Consider the following 25,630-nt stretch of genomic DNA (forward strand, 5'->3'; position numbering starts at 1 on the left):
CGCCACCTAGAAGTATTCCATGTCTCTGTATACCAAGACAGGGGAACTCGAAGACTTTGGGCGTGTCCCTGGCGCCGCTGGGTTCTGAAAAACCCGGTTCTTCAATGGAGCAGACAAAATCCAGGCCAAGCCTGTCCCAGGGAGCATCAGACTGGAGCACTGGATGGAAGGATTCCTGCCCGCTCCACGAGGCTAGAAAACTATCAAAATAACCCTCGTGGGTGGAACGAGGCAAAGATACAACCCCTCCACCTCCAGCTTCAGGAGCATGGACCACCTCAGCAGCCGACAGAAGGAAAGAACCTGGTTGGACGATGGATGCCAGCCTCCCACTCCGACCTCAGACTAAGTGACTGAGAACGCGTTCTTTCCAATGAAACAGTCAGCATGAACAAATATAGATTATTGGGTTTTTAAATAATTATTTGTTGTTGAACTTCATATCCTTCTATTATTTACCATTTGCTTGCGACTGTATTAATGTATTAAATGGCCGCATTAAGGGGGATTTTAATAAAGCACGAGGAAATAACGTAAGCAATGACACAGGAGCTTAGGTAACGTTGTTTACTACCCTATGTGTAAATATTTTAGCAATTGTTCGATATACATTTTTATTGATGCACGCCCATTATTGTAATGTATGTATGTATGTAATGATTTCTACTAATCAAACAATAAAGTATAAAGCAGTCTGCTGTGACTCTCCCACAGCGCTACGGCCTTAAGAGTTGGTCTTCTAGCGCCTTGACTACACGAATGTGCCCCATATCTGGGTTCCGGACACCTATTCTCAACCTGAAATTAATGTAAATGTCGTAGCCACATAGGGCGCAGAAACACTATGCTAGCGCCAATAAAATACAATATCAGCGCTAAAGCCCCTGAATCGTATTCTGCGGCCCCGTCCCCTCCAGGAGTGAGCCCCACACCACACAGCATTACCAGTGCACCCCAAACTATGCCGGCATGACACTGGGGTAACACAGCGCTACAGGCAGGAACCTCCACCATTCACGAGAGCTTCAGACGGTCATGGAAGCGCAGTGGTGGTACTTACGATCTGTGAGCGGGACCCCTTGCCAGAGATGCTAGCCACGTTCAGCCCATCGATGACTATGTCAAAAGGAGGGTGACTGGCCACAAAATCACGGAACTCCTGCAGCTCCTGGAAAGAGAGAGAGGGAGAAATGAAATCCAGACTCCGATGTGTCCAGTTAGTGGGTATCAGAGCACAGGTCACTGTGGCTGAGGAGCTGAAAGGGGAAACAACCTTTACATCGCGGTCATTCCACCGCGATGCCATTACAACGCGGTTGTTACAACGACCGCGTTGTTACCACGCAATGCCCTCACTATGCAAGTCATTACATCGACTTGCAGTAGATGGCGTGTTAACATAAGGAATGGTATAGTTAACTATTCCAACATCTTCCTTACTGTTGCTTTGGCTGGAGTTGGAAGAGTAAATTATACATTCATAATTTTAGCGCACCATCTACTGCGAGTCGATGTCATGACTCGCGTAGTAATGGCATTGCGTGGTAGTAACTACTGCGTTGTGAAGGCACGCAATGTAATGACTTGCGACGTACTGAATCATAATCGCTGAAAGGCCAGCAGACGGAGGTGGAATGACGGACATGTCAGGGTTGAGACTCTGAGAAGAGAGTAGGGGTCAGGCAGAATCAATCATGTCTCAAGCTGATGCCTTGAAGGGTTTACAACCTGACAGAGGACACACCTGAGGATCACAGTTACATTTCAGACCTGCCTGGATATTGTAAACAGACTGTGTGCTCCGATTAATTTATTCTGAAGCCCCTATGTTTTACTCATGCAATTTCTTTCTTATTATTTTTCAAAAATGTCATATTTTTCAACTTGTCAGAGTTTGACACACCATAACACAATTTTCAACAAAATGTGATCATAAACAATAAATAATAAACGATCTGTGCATTAACAAATCAACAACGAATTACTCAATTTGATACATATGGTCAATATACGTTACATCAGTACACCAGACATTTTTCACAGTATAGTCCTGTCTATTAGTTTCCTCTCCTATTTTAGGACTACTCTCACATCGGGCATTTGCTAATATGACTCGAATATGTCCAAAAAAGATGAACACTGCTTAATTGATTGCCCTTAGTGAGTTTGTGGGATAAATCTCATGGGAAAGCCGACGCGTTTCTAAACCTGTTCTGTATTTTCGGGTTTTTCCTCAGGGCAAAACTGGGTACCTTTAACATTCCAAGGCGACTTTGTTTCGTTCGTCTGCCCTCTTTACGGTATATTGTTTTGAAAAACCTTATTATGCTGTGAGGAGAAGTTTAATGACACGCGTGAGGTCGCGTTTTCTTTATTGATTGTTAGATTGTGGGTGTTCGCAACTTTATTTGCATATACGGTGAGGGTCCTTTTGGTTTCAGTCTTTTTAGGTTTTGCTGGCAATGCGTACGAAGTACGCATGCGCTAGCAAAATCCTTATGTTTCTCTGTTGGGTCGGGTATCTGCACTTCGCTGTTTGCGAACAGAAGCGCTTTCCAAACAACGATGTGGATTGCGCATACCATGACAACGCATGCATTGTAACAACGCTTGCAATGTAACAACTTGCGTACTTATGGTACGTGTTGTTACATCGCAAGTGTAGTAACGTTTGCGAAGTAATGATATGCGCATTAGGAGCTGCGTACTAAATGTTGTTTACCAGTCAGAGTACTCCATTTTATTTAATGGAGCGCTGAACATTCCAATGTTCTAATATAGCCTTATTGCTCTACTCCGCCAATTAAAGGCCCACTCCAGTGTTAAAGGCCCAAGCCGAAGGTAGGGGCCTTTAAAAAGGGAGCAGGTCTTTAATGGCTGGTATAGCCCTGCTACAGCAGGTTGTGAGGATATTAGGAATCCCCTCGGGCTCCCTCCGTGAGGCCTTGGTTCAGAGCTGCTGCTGTGAAAGACAAACCCTGTCACGTGGGAGCTCCGGGCTTCTAACAGCCATTAGAAGCCCAGCGCCTCTCATGGCCTTCAATGGAGCGCTCAACATTCCAATGTTTTATTATAGCCTTATTGCTCTACTCCGCCCATTAAAGTCCCACTCCAGAGTTAAAGGCCCAAGCCGAAGGTAAGGGCCTTTAACAAGGGAGCAGGTCTTTAATGGCTGGTATAGCCCTGCTACAGCAGGTTGTGAGGCTATTAGGAATCCCCTCGGGCTCCCTCCGTGAGGCCTTGGTTGAGAGCTGGTGCTGTGAAAGACAAACCCTGTCATGTGGGAGCTCCGGGCTTCTAACAGCCATTAGAAGCCCAGCGCCTCTCATGGCCTTCAATGGAGGGCTCAACATTCCACTGTCTAATTAGCAATAAACAGCCCCCCCCCTTCCAGAGTTTGCTCTTGATTTCAGACAGGCGTGTCCTATCCCTGATCTCTCTTCAGGGTTCGAAGAAACATTTCAAACAGAAAAGCAGACCGTGCAATCTTAGGGCAGCAAACATGTACATACATGTGCGCATGTGTGCAGCAAACATGTACACACATGTGCGCATGTGGGCAGCAAACATGTACACACATGTGCGCATGTGGGCAGCAAACATGTACATACATGTGTGCATGTGGGCAGCAAACATGTACATACATGTGCGCATGTGTGCAGCAAACATGTACATACATGTGCGCATGTGGGCAGCAAACATGTACACACATGTGCGCATGTGGGCAGCAAACATGTACACACATGTGCGCATGTGTGCAGCAAACATGTACATACATGTGCGCATGTGGGCAGCAAACATGTACACACATGTGCGCATGTGGGCAGCAAACATGTACATACATGTGCGCATGTGAGCAGCAAACATGTACATACATGTGTGCATGTGGGCAGCAAACATGTACATACATGTGCGCATGTGGGCAGCAAACATGTACATACATGTGCGCATGTGTCAGTCTGATTCCAGGTGCCACAATTGAACTCCGTCTACTAACACTAAGTGAACACAGAGCCCTCAAAGCGCTGTGACCCTCCAGTCTCTGCAGGGACCGCCATGCACTGCTCGACTTCCAATCCCGGCTCCCCCTCGAGCACCGTGTGATCCTCCGCACATCGGAGGCCTTCAGGCATCTTTTTCCTTAAACAAGCAGTTTGAGAGCGCCTCGAAGCCTTGGGAACAACATGCTGATGTATAAAATAACATGGCTCCACATTCCATCCTCACCTCGGCTCTTTAAAGGAGGAACATGAGGCTTCAGGTGCCTCGAGGCGGCGGCGCCGCCAGGGATTGGTGGACGCTTCATGGTTTAACCTCTGACCTTCGAAGGTAGAATCGTTCACTTCATTCAGACACTAACACGTGAAGGTGTTTATTTTTAAAGTCTTTCTGTTTTCCTGACAGTTGTTGCCCGAGTTACATCTTCTGATGCCCCCCCCCCCGCCCCCCAAGTGTGTGCACTTTGGAACAGTTTCCGCCCTGAATCAAACTCCCCCCCCCCCCCAGGGCCCAGATCTATTCTTGTCCGGGGTTTGCACGAGCTGGGGGGGGGGGGGGGGGCACTCACTGGGAAGATTCGTGAATACCAAGAACCGTCCCAGATAGGGGGGGGGGGAGGGGGGTACATCACACAGCGAACAGAGGCGAGGCCTGGCACAGGGGAGGAGGGGAGGGGGTACATCACACAGCGCCCAGAGGCGAGGCCTGGCACAGGGTAGGAGGGTACATCACACAGCGCCCAGAGGCGAGGCCTTGCACAGGGGTGGAGGGTACATCACACAGCGCCCAGAGGTGAGGCCTGGCACATCACACAGCGCCAAGAGGTGAGGCCTGGCACAGGGGAGGGTGGGGGTACATCACACAGCGCCCAGAGGCGAGGCCTGGCACAGGGGAGGAGGGGAGAGGGTACATCACACAGCGCCCAGAGGCGAGGCCTGGTACAGGGGAGGAGGGGAGGGGTACATCACACATCGCCCAGAGGCGAGGCCTGGCACAGGGGAGGAGGGGGGTACATCACACAGCGCCCAGAGGCGAGGCCTGGCACAGGGGAGAAGGGTACATCACACAGCGCCCAGAGGCGAGGCCTGGCACAGGGGAGAAGGGTACATCACACAGCGCCCAGTGGCGAGGCCTGGCTCAAGGGAGGAGGAGGGTACATCACACAGTGCCCAGAGGCGAGACCTGGCACAGAGGAGGGGGGTACATCACACAGCGCCCAGAAGCGAGGCCTGGCACAGGGGAGGGGGGTACATCACACAGCGCCCAGAGGCGAGGCCTGCCACAGGGGAGTGGGTACATCACACAGCGCCCAGAGGCGAGGCCTGGCACAGGAGAGAAGGAGGGTACATCACACAGCGCCCAGAGGCGAGGCCTGGCACAGGGGAGTAGGAGGGTCCATCACACAGCGCCCAGAGGCGAGGCCTGGCACAGGAGAGAAGGGTACATCACACAGCGCCCAGAGGCGAGGCCTGGCAAAGGAGAGGAGGAGGGTACATCACACAGGCGAGGCATGGCACAGGAGAGGGGGGTACACCACACAGCGCCCAGAGGCGAGGCCTGGCACAGGGGAGGAGGGTACATCACACAGCGCCCAGAGGCGAGGCCTGGCACAGGGGAGGAGGGGGGTACATCACACAGCGCTCAGAGGCGAGGCCTGGCACAGGGGGGGAGGAGGGTGCATCACACAGCGCCCAGAGGCGAGGCCTGGCACAGCTGGGAGGAGGGTACATCACACAGCGCCCAGAGGCGAGGCCTGGCACAGCTGGGAGGAGGGTACATCACACAGCGCCCAGAGGCGAGGCCTGGCACAGGGGAGGGTGTACATCACACAGCGCCCAGAGACGAGGCCTGGCACAGGCGAGGAAGAGGGTACCTCACACAGCGCCCAGAGGCGAGGCCTGGCACAGGAGAGGAGGAGGGTACATCACAGCGCCCAGAGGCGAGGCCTGGCACAGGGGAGGGGGGTACATCACACAGCGCCCAGATGCGAGGCCTGGCACAGGGGAGGGGGGTACACCACACAGTGCCCAGAGGCAAAGCCTGGCACGGGACACTGTCCGGGACTGTCAGGTGGGGGTATACATGACCGAGTCCTCAGACTTGCGTGTGTGCAAGGGTCACAGACAGCGCTCAGACTGGATACCTGACCGAGCCCTCAGACTTGCGTGTGCGGCAAGGGTCACAGCGCTCAGACTGGAAACATGACCAAGCTCTCAGACTTGTGTGTGCAGTAAGGGTCACAGCACTCAGACTGGAAACATGACTGAGCCCTCAGACTGGCGTGTGCGGCAAGGGTCACAGCGCTCAGACTGGAAACATGACCGAGCCCTCAGACTTGCCTGTGTGGCAAGGGTCACAGCGCTCAGACTGGAAACATGACCGAGCCCTCAGACTTGCGTGTGTGGCAAGGGTCACGGCGCTCAGACTGGAAACATGACCGAGCCCCCAGACTTGTGTCAGCCCCAGAGACAGTGCAGCCAGTGTGGGCACGTGACTTGACTGAATCGTCACTTCAGAGTTGGGGTTGAACTTCAGACATACAGAAACCAGCGCAGGTAGGGTCTTTTATTTCCCAAACAATACATTGATTTTACTTTTGAATCATGTGTGACACGTTTATTCTCCTTTTTTCCATTCCTCTCCTTTGCCCCATCCTCCAAATACTCCCACCTTTATTCCCATTTCCGTTACTATTATGGGTCAGTCCGCTGCTCCATGTGAGCTGCAGCTGCCTTTTTTCCCAATTGTTTCCGCCTTCCAGTTACGTAAATAAAATGAAAACCATAGAGCCTTTTTAGGTCTCGCCTCTCAATGTGCATGCATTGAGACTTTACCCAACTGGCGATTTGGTGCTGTGCCCGTGCGCTTTTAAGTCAATGCGCAAGCGCATTGACTTAAAATGCGCGTGCACAGCATCAAATTGTCAGCCATCTGTTGCCCAGCTTGGTGCCGCTCTACCCCCTGCGGCATCAAAGGCTTTCACGGCCGGCCGGCCGTGCTTTCAGTTCCCTGCAGCATCAAAGGCTTTCAGTTTCACGAGCGCTGCATTGTTTTCACGGCCGGCCTCCGGCCGTGACTTGCATTTCTCCTTCCTTCGTGATGACGTCTGATTTTACATGTTTGTTTACTATGTTTTGTCATTGCTGCTTGTTTAACACATTGCGGTAGCCTCAGCTGTAATGGTATTGTTTGGTTTTCTTTTTGTTTTGTAACCTGTGAAGGTATTGTTTGCCTTTATAACTTTCGATTGTGTTTATGGTGTTTGATTTCCCCACGTTTTGGGATTATTGTGCTTAACTTGCTATCGAGTTCATTGTAGTTTGCTTTCTCTTTGTGACTTACGATCTAGTTTATTGCTACCCAAATACACCACATATTTTTATTTATTTTGTCTTCATAAATACAAAAGGTTTTTCTCCAAAGCACAAACATCTATCTTCTGCCCAATAGCTTCTTATAATTAATACTTACCACGATCCATTAATCGCATTATACTTTTTTAACACAACCATAGAGCAAACTGTTCAACACATTTATACAAATTAAGCAGAAAAATAGCTGGTCATCTACAAAGCAGTATTTTATGGTCCAGCTACAGGCAGCAAGCATGTGCGCCTCACTCAACAAACTATACCATATTATAGTTCATCTTTAAGCTCTACACACTCTCTGCCCATATTAGTAATTTGCTTATATAATTCCCCATCGCAAACTGTTTTCAGACTTTGGAAATGTATTTAACCACAGGGGAACGATTTGTGCTAGCAGATTGGGGATATGCCTATGAAGTGATATGGATTAGAAATAGGCTATAAAATGGCACTGCAACATAACTGGTATTTTGCCATAATATTAAGATGGTGTGTAGAGACCATAGAGCTAATGGGGTTGGTGTTGAGTCATGGGCAGTGCTATGAATCGTGTAGTGCTTGTAGCTTCACAAGCTCACAGGCTTTCTCTCCTTTTGTCATACCCCACAGCTATCTGTTGCTTTGAGACCGGCCTCAGGCCGGCATTTCTCCTCCCCTAATTATTCACTGCATGGCCGGACGGCACATCAAAGGCTGCTGCTTCCCATGCGTCTCGTCACCCTTCCTCCCTTGTTGTTCTTTGCCTGCTGGTTTATTTTGCACACCGTAGTTTTGAGTAAGTACTAAGCAAGCAGCTTGAAACACCACGCACCATTCCCTCTTAGTTCCTGAGTTTGCACGGCAACACTTTGACTTAAAATGTTACTCCACGGAGCCGCTTTCAATTCTAATGTAAAGGAGTAGCAGAGGTGAACGCCACTAACACAGTTCATGGCAGTGTGCCTTTATTTATTTATTAAAGGTGCAGCTTTCACTTTGAGCTTGCATTTCTTTGTTCAGAATCAGCGCCACTTTCAGCCCCCCTGATTAGTTAATTAAATACTATTAGTTTTGTGTTTTCCTTCATTACAGAAATTTAAAATAAACACCTGGCTATAGTATGAATGCAGCTCATTACAAGGAGAACCCGGGTGCTTAATTTTGTGACACAGAGTTTATCATGATTATATTGTACACTACTCCGGTGTGGTGGGACTGGCTGACTCACTCCATTGTGGTTATGAAGATGAGCATCCAGACGCCCTGTGCATAGGAACAGCTGCCTGTTCGTTTTAACAACACCCTGGCACCGGCTAACTCTCTCTCTATACCCTCCCAACTCCTCCACCCCCCCTTCATCGCTATCGTATCCCTTCAACTCCGATCTTAGCACCTACACATTCCAAAAGGACAGGCCCTCCCTCCCACTCGCTGGCTCCCCCTGTAGGGCATGGCTGGTTATCAGCAGCTCTGGTGCATCTTCAGGTACCCGAAATCGAAATGTATAATCCTATTCATGGCAGACTCTGTACTAGAATCAGCTGCCTAACCAGTGATGTGGTTTTATGTCTTCTAACATTGTGACATATTCGCCTCATCTCCCGCGTTCATTCTTTCCAAGGAGAGCCAGTCACTTTCTTTCTATGGTTTCCGCTCGATTTTCTTCTACATACTGGATGCTCCATTTCCTTCTCCATCATGGGTGTAGGATGACCATTGGCAGGCACTATTATTAATTGATATGTACAATGCTGCAGTGGAGATTGTTCTATGACCCTCACACCCCCTCACACTTACCCTCACACCCCCTCACTCACCCTCTCTCACCCTCACACACACTCACTCACCTCACCATCACACCCCCACACCCCCTCACTCACCCACTCACCCTCACATACCCTCACACACCCCTCTCACACACCCTCACACACCTTCCCCCTCAAACCCCTTCAACCTCACACCCCCTCACCCTCACATACCCTCACCCTCACATACCCTCACCCTCACACACCCTCACACACCCTCACACACCCCCTCCCTCACCCTTACCCTTACCCTCACACCCCCCACCCTCACACACCCTCACTCACCCTCTCACCCCCTCAGCACCACCACATTATCACTCAGCACCACCACATTATCAATCAGCACAACCACAGCACCACCACAGCACCACTCAGCACCACCACAGCACCACTCAGCACCACCACAGCACCACCACAGCACCACCACAGCACCACCACAGCAGCACCATAGCACCACTCAGCAGCACCACTCAGCAGCACCACTCAGCAGCACCACCACATTACCACTCAGCACCACCACAGCACCACTCAGCACCACCACAGCACCACCCCAACATCACTCAGCACCATCCCAGTATCACTCAGCATCACCACTCAGCATCACCACAGCTCCACTCAGCACCACCACAGCACCCCTCAGCGCCACCCCAGCATCAATCTGCGCAACCATTCAACAACAACTAGTTCAAATATGTTCTCTCAATGTTTCAAGCTTTATTACAAATGTCACAAATAGATGTTAATTTCACTTCTGTTCTTGGATTTTCGTCACAATAAAATACACTGAACATAATCTTCACAAAAGTTATTTACAAAAGTTTAAGCTATTGCCACTATACATTAAAATCACTTTTATTGAAGTATTAATTATTTAAAAGAATTAAAAGCCATTGTAATTTGTAATATCAATACATCTAAGTCACGTAAATACAAAACATGTTGCATTACAAATGCTATAGGTGTCACATTTGCGAAAGTTATAACTATTGGCATTGTAAATGAAAAAGCTATTAATTTAGCTATTTTCAAAACCAACACATAAATAAAAAAAAATTGTCATTTACAAGACCAATAGCTCAAACTTTCCTAATGCGAGACCTATTGCATTGCAAATGCTTGTTCTGTGAATGGGCTGTTCCAATCAACTTTGCAAAGTTTTTCCGCCTGACCTACTGACTTCATATGCCAGTAGAACTGTGCCACGGTTCTTTCAGAAGCAAAAACAACAGTTAATGGACAGAATGCAGAACAATGTCATACATTCACCCCAGTACAGAGATCTGAGCCTAAATCCATCGTTTTTTTGCACTCCACACCACCCCAGTTCAGACATGGCCATATGCAAATCAGCCTTGACCCTGTGCCTCATAGGAACAGTCCAGCTCGAACTGCCAAGCCAGGTCTTTCCTGGACCGGAATCAAGCATCCTAGGACCGGTTTCTGGCTATCAGCCGTCTTCAGCCAGGATAGCTTGACTCCAGTGGTGTGGAGAGCATGGGACTCACGTATGAGCATACCCCTCTGTGAGAAGTTGGCCTGGTATATGATGTTCACTATTCTAGTGAACACCTTGCACCAGTCCAAACAACCCTTATGGTGATGGTTGCAAGTCAACCTTATAGACCAGCTATCCTAGTGGTAGCGTGGACAGAACAGTCTTAGGCTCAAAGACTCTTGAGGGCGCGTAAAGCCAACTGTTTTACCATATGTAACCCCTTGAATACCAAATGAAAGGACACCACACAGGATATATATAAAATATATATGTATTTATTCACTAACACACTCCTCTGAACTCTTTATGAGGTCAGAGGCAAAAGCACATAACAAGTTACTCTTAGAAATACTTTAAATAGCACAATTTACAGTTAGGCCCTAGGGGCGCGTAAAACCATATACTAAGCAAGTGGTATAAGAACCATGACTTTGTGAAAGGAGAAGGCCAAGGGCCTAGGGTATCGCTGGGGCTACACTATCTGATCCTTGGGTTAGGAGTAGGAGGCCCACAGGCGGCGCGTGCAGTGTCAGTACACTCACGCGGGAGTCAATAGAAAGTCAATAGGAACTTAAAAGGTAAGTAAATGGAGTTTTAGGACACTTCCGGTCTAACTAGGAAGATACAACTAACAAAACCAGACACTAGGATAGTCAATCCCTACAGAAGCAACGAAGTACTCGCGTTACCTCACCCACGGGCTGCGGGTGCATAGGCGTCAAAGTGTGTCGGGTTTTCTCGTTGATTCCTATGGAGCCTTGGAAGATGATGCTGCAGGCGACCAGGAGGAATATGTCCGGGTGGATCCAAGGGTGGATCGGAGTTGAAGAAGACCTGAAAGCAGAGGGGACAGAGTCTAGGTCACTAGCCAGAGACCGGGTGGAACCAGGAAGGTACCAGACGTCGTCGAGGAGCAATCAGGTGCTGTCGTGAAGCTTGTCTTTGCAGCCACGTGGACCAGGAGGCGTCGAGGATGACCAGGTGCTGGAGAGGAGCTGTCCCACGAAGCTTCTCGCAGATGGAGGGGTCGACTTCAAGATCTGAGCCAACAAGCCTAAGCAAAGGCAGACCAAGTAGGATACACAAGGAGCTTCTGGTGCAGACCAGGAGGGTTTGAGGTACTTCACCTTCTCAGGGAAGCAAGTGCCAGTCTAAAGCAACCAGACCAGCGATGGATTTTCAAAAGGATCGTCATCACAGGGCTACTAGCCAACTGGCCAGCAACCGGACAACGCGTCGAGCAGAACACAAGCAGAAGGGCCCCACGCAGATCTCGCGGAGTGAGGAGGGCTGGTCTTCGGTGCAGGTGGAGCTCGGTGTCGGGGTGTCTCAGTCCAGGGCACAGCTTCGAGGATGCCTCAGGAGCTGCGCTGTTAGCAAGTTGAAGACTTTCCAAGTTGCCTGGTTCCACGGGTTCCGACGCCTTCCACGGGGCTCAGCTGTGCTGGAGTCGTGCAGTGGTGTCAGAGAGGTACGGGAGTCGAGGTCTTGTCAGGCTCTGTGCTCGGGTTCCGGCGGGAACGGGGACAAAGCAAGCCATCAAGTTGCTGGATGGTGCCTGGATGCCCAGGGTGATCACTCCTTGGCCACAAGGGAGATTCTTCAGTCTTCAGCTCAGGTGAATGTTGAAGGGTCCAGAGTTTCGTTTCAAGTCGATTCCAGGATTAATCTAAAGCCCTGGGGGTCAGCTCCTACCTTTATACAACTAAAGGGGGCTGGATTACTGTCTAGGTCTCTCCTATGGATGGGACCAGGAAGGGGGGTGGTTACACCCCCTTTCCTTTGTCCAGTTTCGCGCCAGAGCTGGGGCTGGAGTGCCCCAGCACCGGTTTGAACTGGACTATGCATGGAGCACCTAGTGTGCCCCAGGCAGGGTCTCATTCTATTCAGCCCTCCCTGTCCCAATACACAAAGTCCTGTCTGGGGTGGTGCTCGCACCTCTCCAGGCAGGAAACCTATTGTCCAAACCTCCGTGACTGGAAGGACTCCCAGCAGCAGGAGGTCAGACTTGTGTCTGTGGCAGCAGCGTCCATTTTGTGACGCTGGGGCTCTGGTTAACTTTAACCGGGATAGTCAGCACTAACATGTCTTCTCCCTCTAGAAGGGTGGAATGCTACCCTCGTCGCCAGAATTGGGGAGGGGGTAGTATTCCAAAGCGTATGACACCTTACACGACATGTTTAGATAAAGCCAAACCAAAGTTAGCATTCAACCGCGAGGATTATAATGCACTTAAGAGTATATGGTATGGCGATATCATAGAACAGCCATAAGGACTTGGTTCCGCAAGCTGCAGACAGGCTCAGCTCATGCTAGAGCACCATCTCACACATAACCAAGCACTCTGCCTCCAGGATTGTTAAGGCCTGCCATAGGAGTGACTTATAGGTTACTGTGTGTCTATATATAAGGGTAGATATAGGAATACTATACCTAAGCAAGGGGTGATTACACGACCTTGCCCCAGCTGAGTGATCAGCCAGTTGTGTCAGTTTGAGTGGCCAGCCAGGGGTGGCATAATCCATGCTTCAGCCCCTGGTAGGCCTTGGATGCACCTATGCCCTGGGTACCTAGGGTACACTGTACAGGGGCTCATAAGATGACCCAATTCCCAATTGGAGATGTACCTAAGGTACATGGAGTCCATTTTACAGAGAGAGCAGATAGCCTGGGGTCCTGATTAGCAGGATCCCAGGCCAACTAAGTTGAAAACTAGCTAAACACAAGGCAAAAAATCTGGGATAACCATAGTCAGATATCCACCTTCCTACACCATCCCACTCGGGGTGACAAATGCAAAAACAACAGTTGATGGACAGAATGCAGAACAATGTCATAGATTCACCCCAGTACAGAGATCTGGGCCAAAATCCATCGTTTTTTTGCACTCCACACCACCCCAGTTCAGACATGGCCATATGCAAATCAGCCTTGACCCTGTGCCTCATGGGAACAGTCCAGCCTGAACTGCCAAGCCATGTCTTTCCTGGACCGGAATCAAGCATCCTAGGACCGGTTTCTGGCTATCAGCCGTCTTCAGCCAGGATAGTTTGACTCCAGTGGTGTGGAGAGCATGGGACTCACGTCTGAGCAATCCCATCCTACTCAGGGTGACAAATGCAAAAACAACAGTTGGCTTGGTGAGCAAAATAACGATGGATTAAACCCAGATCTGTGACTGGGGGTGGATGTTTTGCCCTTGTGCAACATTCCGTCCATCTTGTGTGTTTTACGGTTCTTTCATTAGGCACAGGCCGGCTGACGAAGCTTGCAGTCAGTCTCAGCATTACTGCCTCCGTCACCATGCTGAATGGAGTCTAACCTCCCATACACAGAAAAAGGCTCTATGGTTTCCATTTGAATGATGAGTGTTATTTTATTAGAAGACGCAGCACTGAAAGATGCTGCTCGATGTTTGAAACATTTGGGAAACATGCAACTGCAGAGATGGAGCAGTGGATTGAACCCATGTTAGTGGCTCTGTGCCTGCCACCATTGCAAGAGACGCCTGCACATTAAGTCCAGTAAGTTCAAACGCTCCGTCCATCAACCCCTTTTGTATCGCTTTGTTCGCCCTAAGTGTGGCAGGGTATGCTCAGACGTGAGTCCCTTGTTCACTTGGCCACTGGATTCAAGATAGCCTGGCTGATGAGGATTATGAATCCGAAACCGGTCCCAAGATGCTGGTTTCCGGTCCAGGGAAGACATGGCTTGGCAGTTCGGGCTGGACTGTTCCCATAAGGCACAGGGTCAGACTGATTTGCATATAGCCATGTCTGAACTGGGGTGGCTGAGTGAACTAAAGAATGGTGATGGATTAAACCCAGATCAGTTGACTGGGGGTGAGTGTTTGATTTGTTCAAACGCTCCGTCCATCATCCCCTTTTGTATCGCTTTGTTCGCCCTAAGTGTGGCAGGGTATGCTCAGACATGAGTCCCTTGTTCACTTGGCCACTGGATTCAAGATAGCCTGGCTGATGAGGATTATGAATCCGAAACCGGTCCCAGGATGCTTGTTTCCGGCCCAGGGAAGACATGGCTTGGCAGTTCGGGCTGGACTGTTCCCATGAGGCACAGGGTCAGACTGATTTGCATATAGCCATGTCTGAACTGGGGTGGCTGAGTGAACTAAAGAATGGTGATGGATTAAACCCAGATCAGTTGACTGGGGGTGAGTGTTTGATTTGTTCAAACGCTCCGTCCATCATCCCCTTTTGTATCGCTTTGTTCGCCCTAAGTGTGGCAGGGTATGCTCAGACGTGAGTCCCTTGTTCACTTGGCCACTGGATTCAAGATAGCCTGGCTGATGAGGATTATGAATCCGAAACCGGTCCCAGGATGCTTGTTTCCGGTCCAGGGAAGACAGGCTTGGCAGTTCGGGCTGGACTGTTCCCATAAGGCACAGGGTCAGACTGATTTGCATATAGCCATGTCTGAACTGGGGTGGCTGAGTGAACTAAAGAATGGTGATGGATTAAACCCAGATCAGTTGACTGGGGGTGAGTGTTTGATTTGTTCAAAACCTCCGTCCATCATCCCCTTTTGTATCGATTTGCACAGTAAGTCCAGGCAGCAAGACTCGAGCACAGGCGACAGCTGAGGTCCGTGTGTTTCATGTTAGGGCCTCAGAGCCTTGGACTGGACTGAATGCTGGCGGCAAGCAGGATCCACGGGGCAGTGTGGGTGAAGACTGGCTACGACTGCTCTAAATAGATTACATGAATGCTTCAATTTTCTGAGCTGCCTCTAGCTCTAAGAACTGTGCAGTCAAGCATTTAAATATGTAAAACGTGTGTGAGTACTCATGTAAACTATGCATTAATGTCTATCTACCTACTTGTCGGACGCTGCCAAGAGCGTCCATTTACAGATGTCACTTTATCCTCATTGAAAAGTTGGCGCGCACATTTATTAACGTTCGATAATGCCTACTGTGAAAAAAGCACACACACTTTGGAATGCGACTATGAAGACATGCAGGCTGACTCTGCTCAGCTCCATTTTTAGCTGCCTGTCGTAGGCCCACTTTATTTCTGTGACATCTTATCTTCTCAATGCTCAAATGGATGTACTTTTTGATATTTATATGTTTACCTCGTCTAAATGGCTTCATGTTCTGGTGTGAAAGAGTCACTCATAGCATTACATTCTCTCCTCTCCCAGCAGTGGGAGCAGGCCTTGTAAGCATGGCCCCAATGAAAATAGCACGAGCTGCTAAGTGCCAGAGTTGTATTGAAGTGTAATAAATTTGCCTCTTCAAACTGAAGATATACTTGGCTATGGTTTAATTTTAGTGGTTGTGCAATTATGTGAGTAAAGATCTCTCTCATGAAATGAAAATACAAAGTGCTGCTTCCTCACGGGTATCTCCTATCAAGCAGCTTTACAACCTAAAGGCTCTGGGTTGAAAGCTGTGTGTTAGACCTGTCTGACTTTTTGCGTAGTCCCTCCAATTTATTATTTATTTTGTCCCCTTTTTGCCCCTCATGCCTTTATTTATTTTTGTGTCCACTAGATTTTTATGGTGTTGGCCTGGGGGGATAGGTGCTCTTTTTCCCTCATAAACAGTCACCTCAGTTTAGGTGCCTTTCCTGTCAGGGATTTACTGAGTTTCACAAAATGGTGGCCACCAACTGTCCCCAACTGCCACATCCTAGACTGCCCCATAGGTTAACATTAGGCCTGCGAGAACTTTCTGGACCCTACTGGACCCTGTGTGGTTTGGCGATAAAAGGGCAAGGGTCAGGGAGCCATTTTGTGTAGTACAGGGAGTTGGAGGAGAGAGGCAGTGGTGTGAGGAGGACGACGCACTGGAAGCAGTTAGTTTGTCCGTGTGGTAGACAACCACTTCAGGGAGACGTTCCCCCCTCTGGCCCCTGACCAAACCCTCCCAACCGCCTTCTTCTTCTGTGAAATTGGCCCGGCTGTGGCGGAAGACCCCCCCCCCCTTGAGCCCTTGGCCCCTCTTTCCCCCGTTGTCCTAGCTCCTGCTGGGGACCTTCTCCCTACATTCCCCTGGTAAACTTCACCTACCAGCGTTTTGGTGGAAGCGGATTGGAGCGAGGTGTGGCGCCCTGCGCCTCCAGGAAGCTGCAGTAGAGAGGCGAGTGACAGCGGAGCTTGTGCGGCATTGAGCACAGGAGGAAGTGAGCGTTCGACTCTGTGCAGTTCCAATAGTGCGGCAGGGTGAGGAGAGAGAGCGCAGGCCCAGAAGCGGTGTCAGGGCAGGCGAGCAAGCAAGTGAGGCGGCGCCAAGCGGGAACACTAATCACCCGCGCCTGCGCTGCCTCGCATCCTGACAGTGAGTAGTGCGTCTTGCCCGGGAGCCGGAAACCCCGATTGCCGCAGCCCAGACGCCGCCCCCTGCGAGCCCAGGCGTCTAGGGCGTGCTTCGTGAGCGGAGTAGCAGCGGAGGCGGGAGAGCTGAGGGGAACCGAGTCAGCGCCACCCTCCGCTCCATTATCAAGTACGGTGGAGGCTTAAGGGAGGAGAATAGCTTGACTAAGGGGATCACACAAGAAGCGGAGGAGGAGTTCTCTTGAGCCCTTTATTGGAATCACCTGACAGAACCCTCCCTCATTACCCGCTATTTCCTGGGGATCTCCGTGTTGAGTCAGGAAGGGCCCGGGAGAGCCGGAGACAAGCCTACGTTTAACAAGCTCAGAGGGAGGCATTTATGAAAAATCTCCACAGTACTGGGGGAGTGTCCTGCAATTGCGGAAAGTTATAAACTTGAATGCTGAAGTGTGAGATTATTTTACAGAGGGGGAGGGGAAGAAGAAACGGTGACCTCATTTTATTTACCTATGTGCAAGTGATAATTGAGCTATAGAAACATTCCATTTGAAACTTGAAACTGTCATCTTGGGGTTACTGATCTCTTGCGAGGAGGGTGTTGCTCTGTCAAGGGGAGGTAACCGTCCAGGGTTCTAAGACCTGGACATTTCTAATGTGTTAAACTGAAGTGGAGGAAGTGTCAACGTTGTGGACGTTCTGGTGATATAATTAGAGAGCCTCCACTGGGGTGAGAAACCTAACACTGTAGAAGACCAACTTCTTTTGAACTGAATTCTACTGAGGTTATATGTCAACTGGAATCTTCTGACCAATTTGTACAGTATATTGAGATGTAAAATGACTGAAGAGTAGATAAAATATTTTTATAAAATAAGCTCGTATTTTTACACAAACATTGGTGTAGTGTCTTTTTTGAGTGATATTGCATTAGATTACTGCTGGGTGGTTTGCAACCTTTACACATGTGCCTCTATTGATATTGCCTTACCCTAGGCCAGGCTACCCTAGGTGACCTGACATATTTAGGTTCCAACAAGTTGGTGTCTAGCGGTGGGATCTTGACTGTGGTTGCAACTACTCTGTAGTAATTTAGTGTAATCCACTAGCCTACACCTGGAGTTTTCTCCTAGCGGCCCTCCTAATTTTTACTTTTGTTTTTCCAAATTTGTTCCTGGTGGTGGGGTGGAGGTAGCTTCAGGTTGCCCTTGCCACTCTATTCTTTTTGTGTGCTTAACCTTGTGTTGCCCTTTTGCAAAATGGAATTTGCACTGGAAAAACTGGACACTTATTCATTGGCCCAGCTAAAAGATTTCTGTCAACAATTGGGAGTGTTCTTTAAGCGTGGTGCCAAGAAGGGGGAACTCCAGACCAGTTTGAGGGCTTGGGTGGAAGCGCGCAACGAGGAGGGAACGGTGGAAGAGGAGGAATCGGACAGAGGTACTGTCATTGATAGGACTGCGGAATGTTCCCCGGGGGTGGGTGAGATGTCAATCAGCCCCAAGGCAACCTCACGGGAGGGCAGCAGTGTGTCATCGAGAGGGTTGTCAGAAACCGAGTTAGCTGACAGGAGAGAGGATAGACTGTTAAGGTGGGAAATAGCAAAACTGGAGTTGGAAGAAAAGAGGGAGGGGAGGTGGTTAGAACAGGAGAAGGAAGAGCGGAGAATGGCTCATGAATTCAAACTAAAAGAGTTAGAACTCCAGGCCCTGCAACGGGGACCCTTTCCAACTCCAAATGGTGGCAGCGAAACCAGAGAACCAACCAGGGAGTCCAGACCCTACCTGCCTAAGGATATAATTGCCAGCTATAGTCAGGGGGATGACATAGCCAAGTGGCTGGCAGCCTATGAGGTCTCCTTAAGAGCCCATGGGATCCAGGAGAAGCACTGGGGGGGTGGGTTGTATAAGTACATGCCTCCTACTGGTCGGGACACCTTGCTGGCCTTGGAATCAGAGGAGCAAACCAACTACCCCACCATGAAGTTAGCCTTGGTAAGGAAGTTTGGGCTTACCCCAGAAAGGTATCGCCAGAAGTTCAGGGGGAGCCACAAGTTAAGCACCCAGAACTGGGTGGACTTCCTTGATTATGCAAGAAAGGCATTAGAGGGCTGGGTAAAGGGCAGTGAGGTGAAGGATTATGAGGGGTTGTATGATCTATTTTTGAAAGAGCACCTCCGCGCCAACACCTGGTGGACAGCAAGCTGACCAATCCCCGGAAGCTTGCAGAGGAGGCGGACATCTGGGCAAGTACCCGGGTGTCCTCAAAGGGGACTGGAGGGGATTCCCAAAAGGCCGGACAGGGCGCCCCCCAGAAGAAGGAGGGGGGAGATAAAAAGCGAGAGTTCTCTAAAGGTCCCCAAAACAATTTCCAGGGAAAGGGAACAGGTTTCACCCCTAAGGCAAACCCGCCCAGAAACCCTAATCCTGGCCAAAGCCAGCAGCCAAGGGTTCTCCACTGCTTTGAGTGTGGTGGTATTGGACATTATAAGGGAGATGTCAGATGCCCAAAGAGACCACCCCCTCCCACCGGAGGAAAACCACCGGGAGTAGCTAGTGTAGCGCTCGGGGAGGAGTTGCCCTTAGATAAGGGGGGTGAGTGGGCGGGTGTCACCTTAGTGTCCCTGGAAGAACGGGAGATGGTTCCTAAGATCCAGGTGCCCCCAAATACTGTTAAGTATGGGCAATGGATCACCATCAATGGCCAGAGAGGGGAGGCTCTGAGAGATACAGGAGCCAGTATGACTATGGTGAGAAGTCAACTGGTGTCTCCAGAGCAGGTGGTTCCCAATGTACTCCACCCCGCCGCGATGGCTGACGGCAGAATGGGCCACTATCCCGTGGCTGAGGTTCCCTTTGAGTGGGAAGGGGTTGCAGGTTCACTTCGAGTTGCCGTAAGCCCTGCCGTGCCAGTTGATTGTCTGCTGGGGAATGATATGGAGCACAACGCTTGGAGAGAGGTGGAATACCGGACGCATTCTGCGATGCTGGATACACCTGACTGGGCCTGTGTGAGCACAAGGTCTGCGACTACCCGGAGAGGGAGTTCGCCTGGGTTGGAGCCTGGAACAATGGCCCAACCCGCTACCAAAAAGGGACAGACCCGAAGACAGGAAGAGCCTGCTTCGGCTTCCACACCCCATGTGACAGATCGGCTACCTGCGGTGGTGGACCAGGAGTCCGTGGAGGGGGAAGTAGTCTCGCTGGAGGACCTACCCATCCCTGCTGAGTGGCATGTGGAGGGAGGGCCTACCAGAGAGGAATCCTGTAAGGGGCAAAGGGAGTGCCCTACCCTTGAGGGACTGAGGCGACAGGCTGAAGCCCAGGCAGCAGGTGATGTTACGGGACACTACCACATTTACTGGGAGGATGGACTCCTCTACAGTGAACCCAAGGTACCCTTACCTGGTTCATCAAGGGCCTTGGTAGTCCCGCAACAATACCGAGCCTTTCTGCTGGAATTGGCTCATGCCATACCCTTGGCAGGACACTTAGGTCAGGACAAGACCTTTGCTCGGCTTGTCCTCCACTTTTACTGGCCTCAGATGAAAGTGGCGTCCAACACCTACTGTCGGACATGTGTATCCTGCCAGGCCAGTGGGAAAACAGGGGTGAAGCTGAAAGCTCCCCTGGAACCACTTCCAGTCGTTAGCACCCCCTTTGAAAGGGTGGGCATCGACATTGTAGGGCCTTTAGATCCACCAACAACAGCTGGTCACAGGTTTATCCTGGTTCTGGTGGATCATGCCACACGGTACCCAGAGGCAATTCCTCTGAGGACAGTCACTGCACCTGTGGTGGCTAGGGCCCTAATGGGGATCTTTACCCGAGTGGGTTTCCCCAAAGAAGTTGTGTCTGACAGGGGGACCAACTTTATGTCAGCTTACATGCAGGCAATGTGGAAGGAGTGTGGAGTGACCTACCGGTTCACCACTCCTTATCACCCCCAGTCGAATGGACTGGTTGAGAGGTTCAACAAAACCTTGAAGGGCATGATCAGAAGTCTGCCCGAAAGCCTGCGGAGGAAATGGGACGTCCTCCTACCCTGTTTGCTATTCTCCTACAGGGAAGTGCCATAGAAGGGAGTGGGCTTTAGCCCCTTTGAACTTCTGTATGGGCACCCTGTACGCGGTCCTCTCAGCCTGGTGAAGGATGGTTGGGAAAAGTCTCCCAGGAAACCCCCCCAGGATGTGGTGAGCTACATGCTGGCCTTCCGGAGCCAAATGGCGAAGTTGTGGAAGCAAGCTTCTGACAACTTGGAGGCCAGCCAGGCAGTCATGAAAGAGTGGTATGACCACAATGCTCACCAGGTGGAATTGGAGCCTGGCCAGAAAGTGTGGGTGATGGAGCCTGGAGAGCTTAGTGCCCTTCAGGATCGCTGGACAGGCCCATTTGAAGTGTTGGAAAAGAAGGGTAAGGCCACATACCTGGTGGACCTTAAGACCCCTCGACAGCCCCTACGGGTGCTGCATGCCAACCGACTCAAACCCCACCATGAGAGGCCCGAGGTCATCTTAATGATGGTGACTGATGAGGGAGAGGAAGCGGAAAGCGAACCTCTCCCAGACTTGTTCTCGTCTCAAGAGAAGGATGGGTCAGTGGAGGGAGTGATTCTCTCTCCCGCTCTAACTCCTGAACAGCGGGAGGACTGCCGCCAGATACTGGAGCAGTACTCTACGTTGTTCTCCCTTGTCCCGGGAAGGACTCACCTGTGTACCCATGATGTGGACACAGGGGACAGCCCACCAGTGAAGTCGAAGACCTACCGGCTGTCCGACAAGGTGAAGGCTAGCATCCATGGAGAGGTTGCCAAGATGCTAGAGCTAGGAGTTATAGAACCTTCCAACAGCCCTTGGTCCAGTCCGGTGGTGCTAGTGCCAAAAGCCGCTCCACCGGGCACCACGCCAGAACTGAGGTTCTGTGTGGATTACCGGGGACTGAACTCAGTTACAAAGACTAATGCTCATCCGATCCCTAGGGCGGATGAATTAATTGACCGGCTAGGAGCTGCCCAATACCTAAGTACCTTTGACCTCACTTCAGGGTACTGGCAGATCTCCTTGACAGATGGAGCGAAGGAAAGGTCAGCCTTCTCCACGCCTGAGGGACACTTCCAATTTTGCGTGATGCCCTTTGGGCTCAAAAATGCCCCTGCCACATTTCAGCGGCTGGTGAATCAGGTCCTCTCTGGAATGGAGGGTTTCTCCGCTGCTTACCTGGATGACATTGCTGTCTTCAGTAGCAGTTGGGAGGACCATTTGCAACATTTGCAAGCAGTTCTCCAGGCCCTGAAACAAGCTGGATTGACAATCAAGGCCAGCAAATGCCAGATTGGGCAGGGGTCGGTTGTGTACCTTGGACACTTGGTGGGTAGGGGGACAGTGCAGCCCCTGCAGGCAAAGATTGAGGCAATCATGGCCTGGGAACCCCCCAAGACACAGACTGAGGTCCGAGCTTTCCTGGGCCTCACAGGATACTACCGTCGCTTTGTGAAGGGGTATGGCACTATTGTAGCGCCCCTCACAGAGCTCACCTCCAAGAGACAACCTCGACGGGTAGTTTGGACGAAAGCTTGTCAGCAAGCTTTTGAAAAACTGAAGCAGGCAATGTGTGCAGCACCGGTCCTGAGGGCCCCAGACTTCTCCAAGGAGTTCATTGTCCAGACAGATGCATCAGAACATGGCATTGGGGCAGTGTTATCGCAACTGAATGAAGAGGGCCTGGATCAGCCTGTAGTCTTCTTATCCAGGAGACTGCTTCCCCGGGAACAGAAGTGGAGTGCAATTGAGAGGGAAGCTTTCGCGGTGGTGTGGGCTTTGAAGAAGCTGCGGCCATACCTGTTTGGCTCGCACTTCCTGGTTCAGACTGACCACCGACCCCTTCATTGGCTAATGCAGATGAAGGGGGAGAATCCCAAGCTGTTGAGGTGGTCCATCTCCCTACAGGGAATGGACTTCCGGGTGGAACATCGGCCTGGGGTGGACCACGCCAATGCAGACGGTCTCTCTAGGTATTTCCGCCTTAGTGATGAGGACTCCCAAGAGGTTGGGTAGCTCTCCCCACTTTCAGCTGGGGGGGACGCGTGTTAGACCTGTCTGACTTTTTGCGTAGTCCCTCCAATTTATTATTTATTTTGTCCCCTTTTTGCCCCTCATGCCTTATTTATTTTTGTGTCCACTAGATTTTTATGGTGTTGGCCTGGGGGGATAGGTGCTCTTTTTCCCTCATAAACAGTCACCTCAGTTTAGGTGCCTTTCCTGTCAGGGATTTACTGAGTTTCACAAAATGGTGGCCACCAACTGTCCCCAACTGCCACATCCTAGACTGCCCCATAGGTTAACATTAGGCCTTCCAGAACTTTCTGGACCCTACTGGACCCTGTGTGGTTTGGCTATAAAAGGGCACGGGTCAGGGAGCCATTTTGTGTAGTACAGGGAGTTGGAGGAGAGAGGCAGTGGTGTGAGGAGGAGGACGCACTGGAAGCAGTTAGTTTGCCCGTGTGATAGACAACCACTTCAGGGAGACGTTCCCCCTCTGGCCCCTGACCAAACCCTCCCAACCGCCTTCTTCTTCTGTGAAATTGGCCCGGCTGTGGTGGAAGACCTCCCCCCTTGAGCCCTTGGCCCCTTTTTCCCCCGTTGTCCTAGCTCCTGCTGGGGACCTTCTCCCTACATTCCCCTGGTAAACTTCACCTACCAGCGTTTTGGTGGAAGCGGATTGGAGCGAGGTGTGGCGCCCTGCGCCTCCAGGAAGCTGCAGTAGAGAGGCGAGTGACAGCGGAGCTTGTGCGGCATTGAGCACAGGAGGAAGTGAGCGTTCGACTCTGTGCAGTTCCAATAGTGCGGCAGGGTGAGGAGAGAGAGCGCAGGCCCAGAAGCGGTGTCAGGGCAGGCGAGCAAGCAAGTGAGGCGGCGCCAAGCGGGAACACTAATCACCCGCGCCTGCGCTGCCTCGCATCCTGACAGTAAGTAGTGCGTCTTGCCCGGGAGCCGGAAACCCCGATTGCCGCAGCCCAGACGCCGCCCCCTGCGAGCCCAGGCGTCTAGGGCGTGCTTCGTGAGCGGAGTAGCAGCGGAGGCGGGAGAGCTGAGGGGAACCGAGTCAGCGCCACCCTCCGCTCCATTATCAAGTAAGGTGGAGGCTTAAGGGAGGAGAACAGCTTGACTGAGGGGATCACACGAGAAGCGGAGGAGGAGTTCTCTTGAGCCCTTTATTGGAATCACCTGACAGAACCCTCCCTCATTACCCGCTATTTCCTGGGGATCTCCGTGTTGAGTCAGGAAGGGCCCGGGAGAGCCGGAGACAAGCCTACGTTTAACAAGCTCGGAGGGAGGCATTTATGAAAAATCTCCACAGTACTGGGGGAGTGTCCTGCAATTGCGGAAAGTTATAAACTTGAATGCTGAAGTGTGAGATTCTTTTACAGAGGGGGAGGGGAAGAAGAAACGGTGACCTCATTTTATTTACCTATGTGCAAGTGATAATTGAGCTATAGAAACATTCCATTTGAAACTTGAAACTGTCATCTTGGGGTTACTGATCTCTTGCGAGGAGGGTGTTGCTCTGTCAAGGGGAGGTAACCGTCCAGGGTTCTAAGACCTGGACATTTCTAATGTGTTAAACTGAAGTGGAGGAAGTGTCAACGTTGTGGACGTTCTGGTGATATAATTAGAGAGCCTCCACTGGGGTGAGAAACCTAACACTGTAGAAGACCAACTTCTTTTGAACTGAATTCTACTGAGGTTATATGTCAACTGGAATCTTCTGACCAATTTGTACAGTATATTGAGATGTAAAATGACTGAAGAGTAGATAAAATATTTTTATAAAACAAGCTCGTATTTTTACACAAACATTGGTGTAGTGTCTTTTTTGAGTGATATTGCATTAGATTACTGCTGGGTGGTTTGCAACCTTTACACATGTGCCTCTATTGATATTGCCTTACCCTAGGCCAGGCTACCCTAGGTGACCTGACATATTTAGGTTCCAACACTGTGGTTTCACACTTTTCCAAGTTGTGCCATGTATATGTTTTTACAACCTTCAACTGTATGCAACTTGAACACATGCGGAGGCAACTAGTTTAATTATTTTATGTAGGATGGATGGGAGGATGAATGCAGGGGTTTCCAATACTGTGGCCATGTTTGTTGATAGGATTCAGACTACTTTTGTAGGAAAGACCTGCTCTTTTTGGGTAGATTCAGGTGGTATGTAAGGAGCAGGCACAGTGACAAGATGGACATGGTTTGGGTGAGGGAGGTGGGCTGAGTAATTACCAGGAGCAATGAAATATGCCCCAGACTGTCAGAGTCTTGTACCCAGTCATACCAGTTGAGGGATGAAAAAGGCACAGAATGCTCAGCCAGTTTTTGATACAGCACTTCATGTGTCTATCTCCCTGATGTCACAAGCTTTTATCATTTAGCAGCTCCGAGGAATCTGCTCGTACAAAACATAACCTGAGACCAGTGTGGCTACAGACACCTGGCTCCTATTACCTACTACCTATCAAATGAATATGGTCATAGGTGTGTGTTTTTTTTTATGTGTTTGATGTTATGGTTTGATATCACAATCATACAACTTATTTGTTTGCTGACTAGACACCTAATGCATTCAAAGACATACTAGTATTTACAAACCAAGGCACAACTGCAGACCACGAAAGCAACCGGCCTCGGT

General features: G+C 50.4%; 1 protein-coding gene across 11 annotated transcripts in view; it reads right to left on the reverse strand.

The window, feature by feature from the left end:
- The window catches only part of PRORP (protein only RNase P catalytic subunit), an 831,788-nt gene that overhangs the window by 559,587 nt on the left and 246,571 nt on the right, over positions 1-25,630 (reverse strand). For all 11 annotated transcript variants that reach the window (XR_013600822.1, XR_013600821.1, XM_078659373.1 and 8 more), the window contains exon 4: positions 1,061-1,168. Coding sequence is in view for 9 of the 11 variants with exons in the window: in XM_078659373.1 (XP_078515499.1) it covers positions 1,061-1,168 (108 nt within the window). In the remaining 2 variants the exon portion in view is untranslated. The remainder of the gene's footprint in view (positions 1-1,060; positions 1,169-25,630) is intronic.

This window comes from Lissotriton helveticus, chromosome 9, assembly GCF_964261635.1.
Source record: "Lissotriton helveticus chromosome 9, aLisHel1.1, whole genome shotgun sequence".
In the NCBI taxonomy this organism is placed as follows: Eukaryota; Metazoa; Chordata; class Amphibia; order Caudata; family Salamandridae; genus Lissotriton; species Lissotriton helveticus.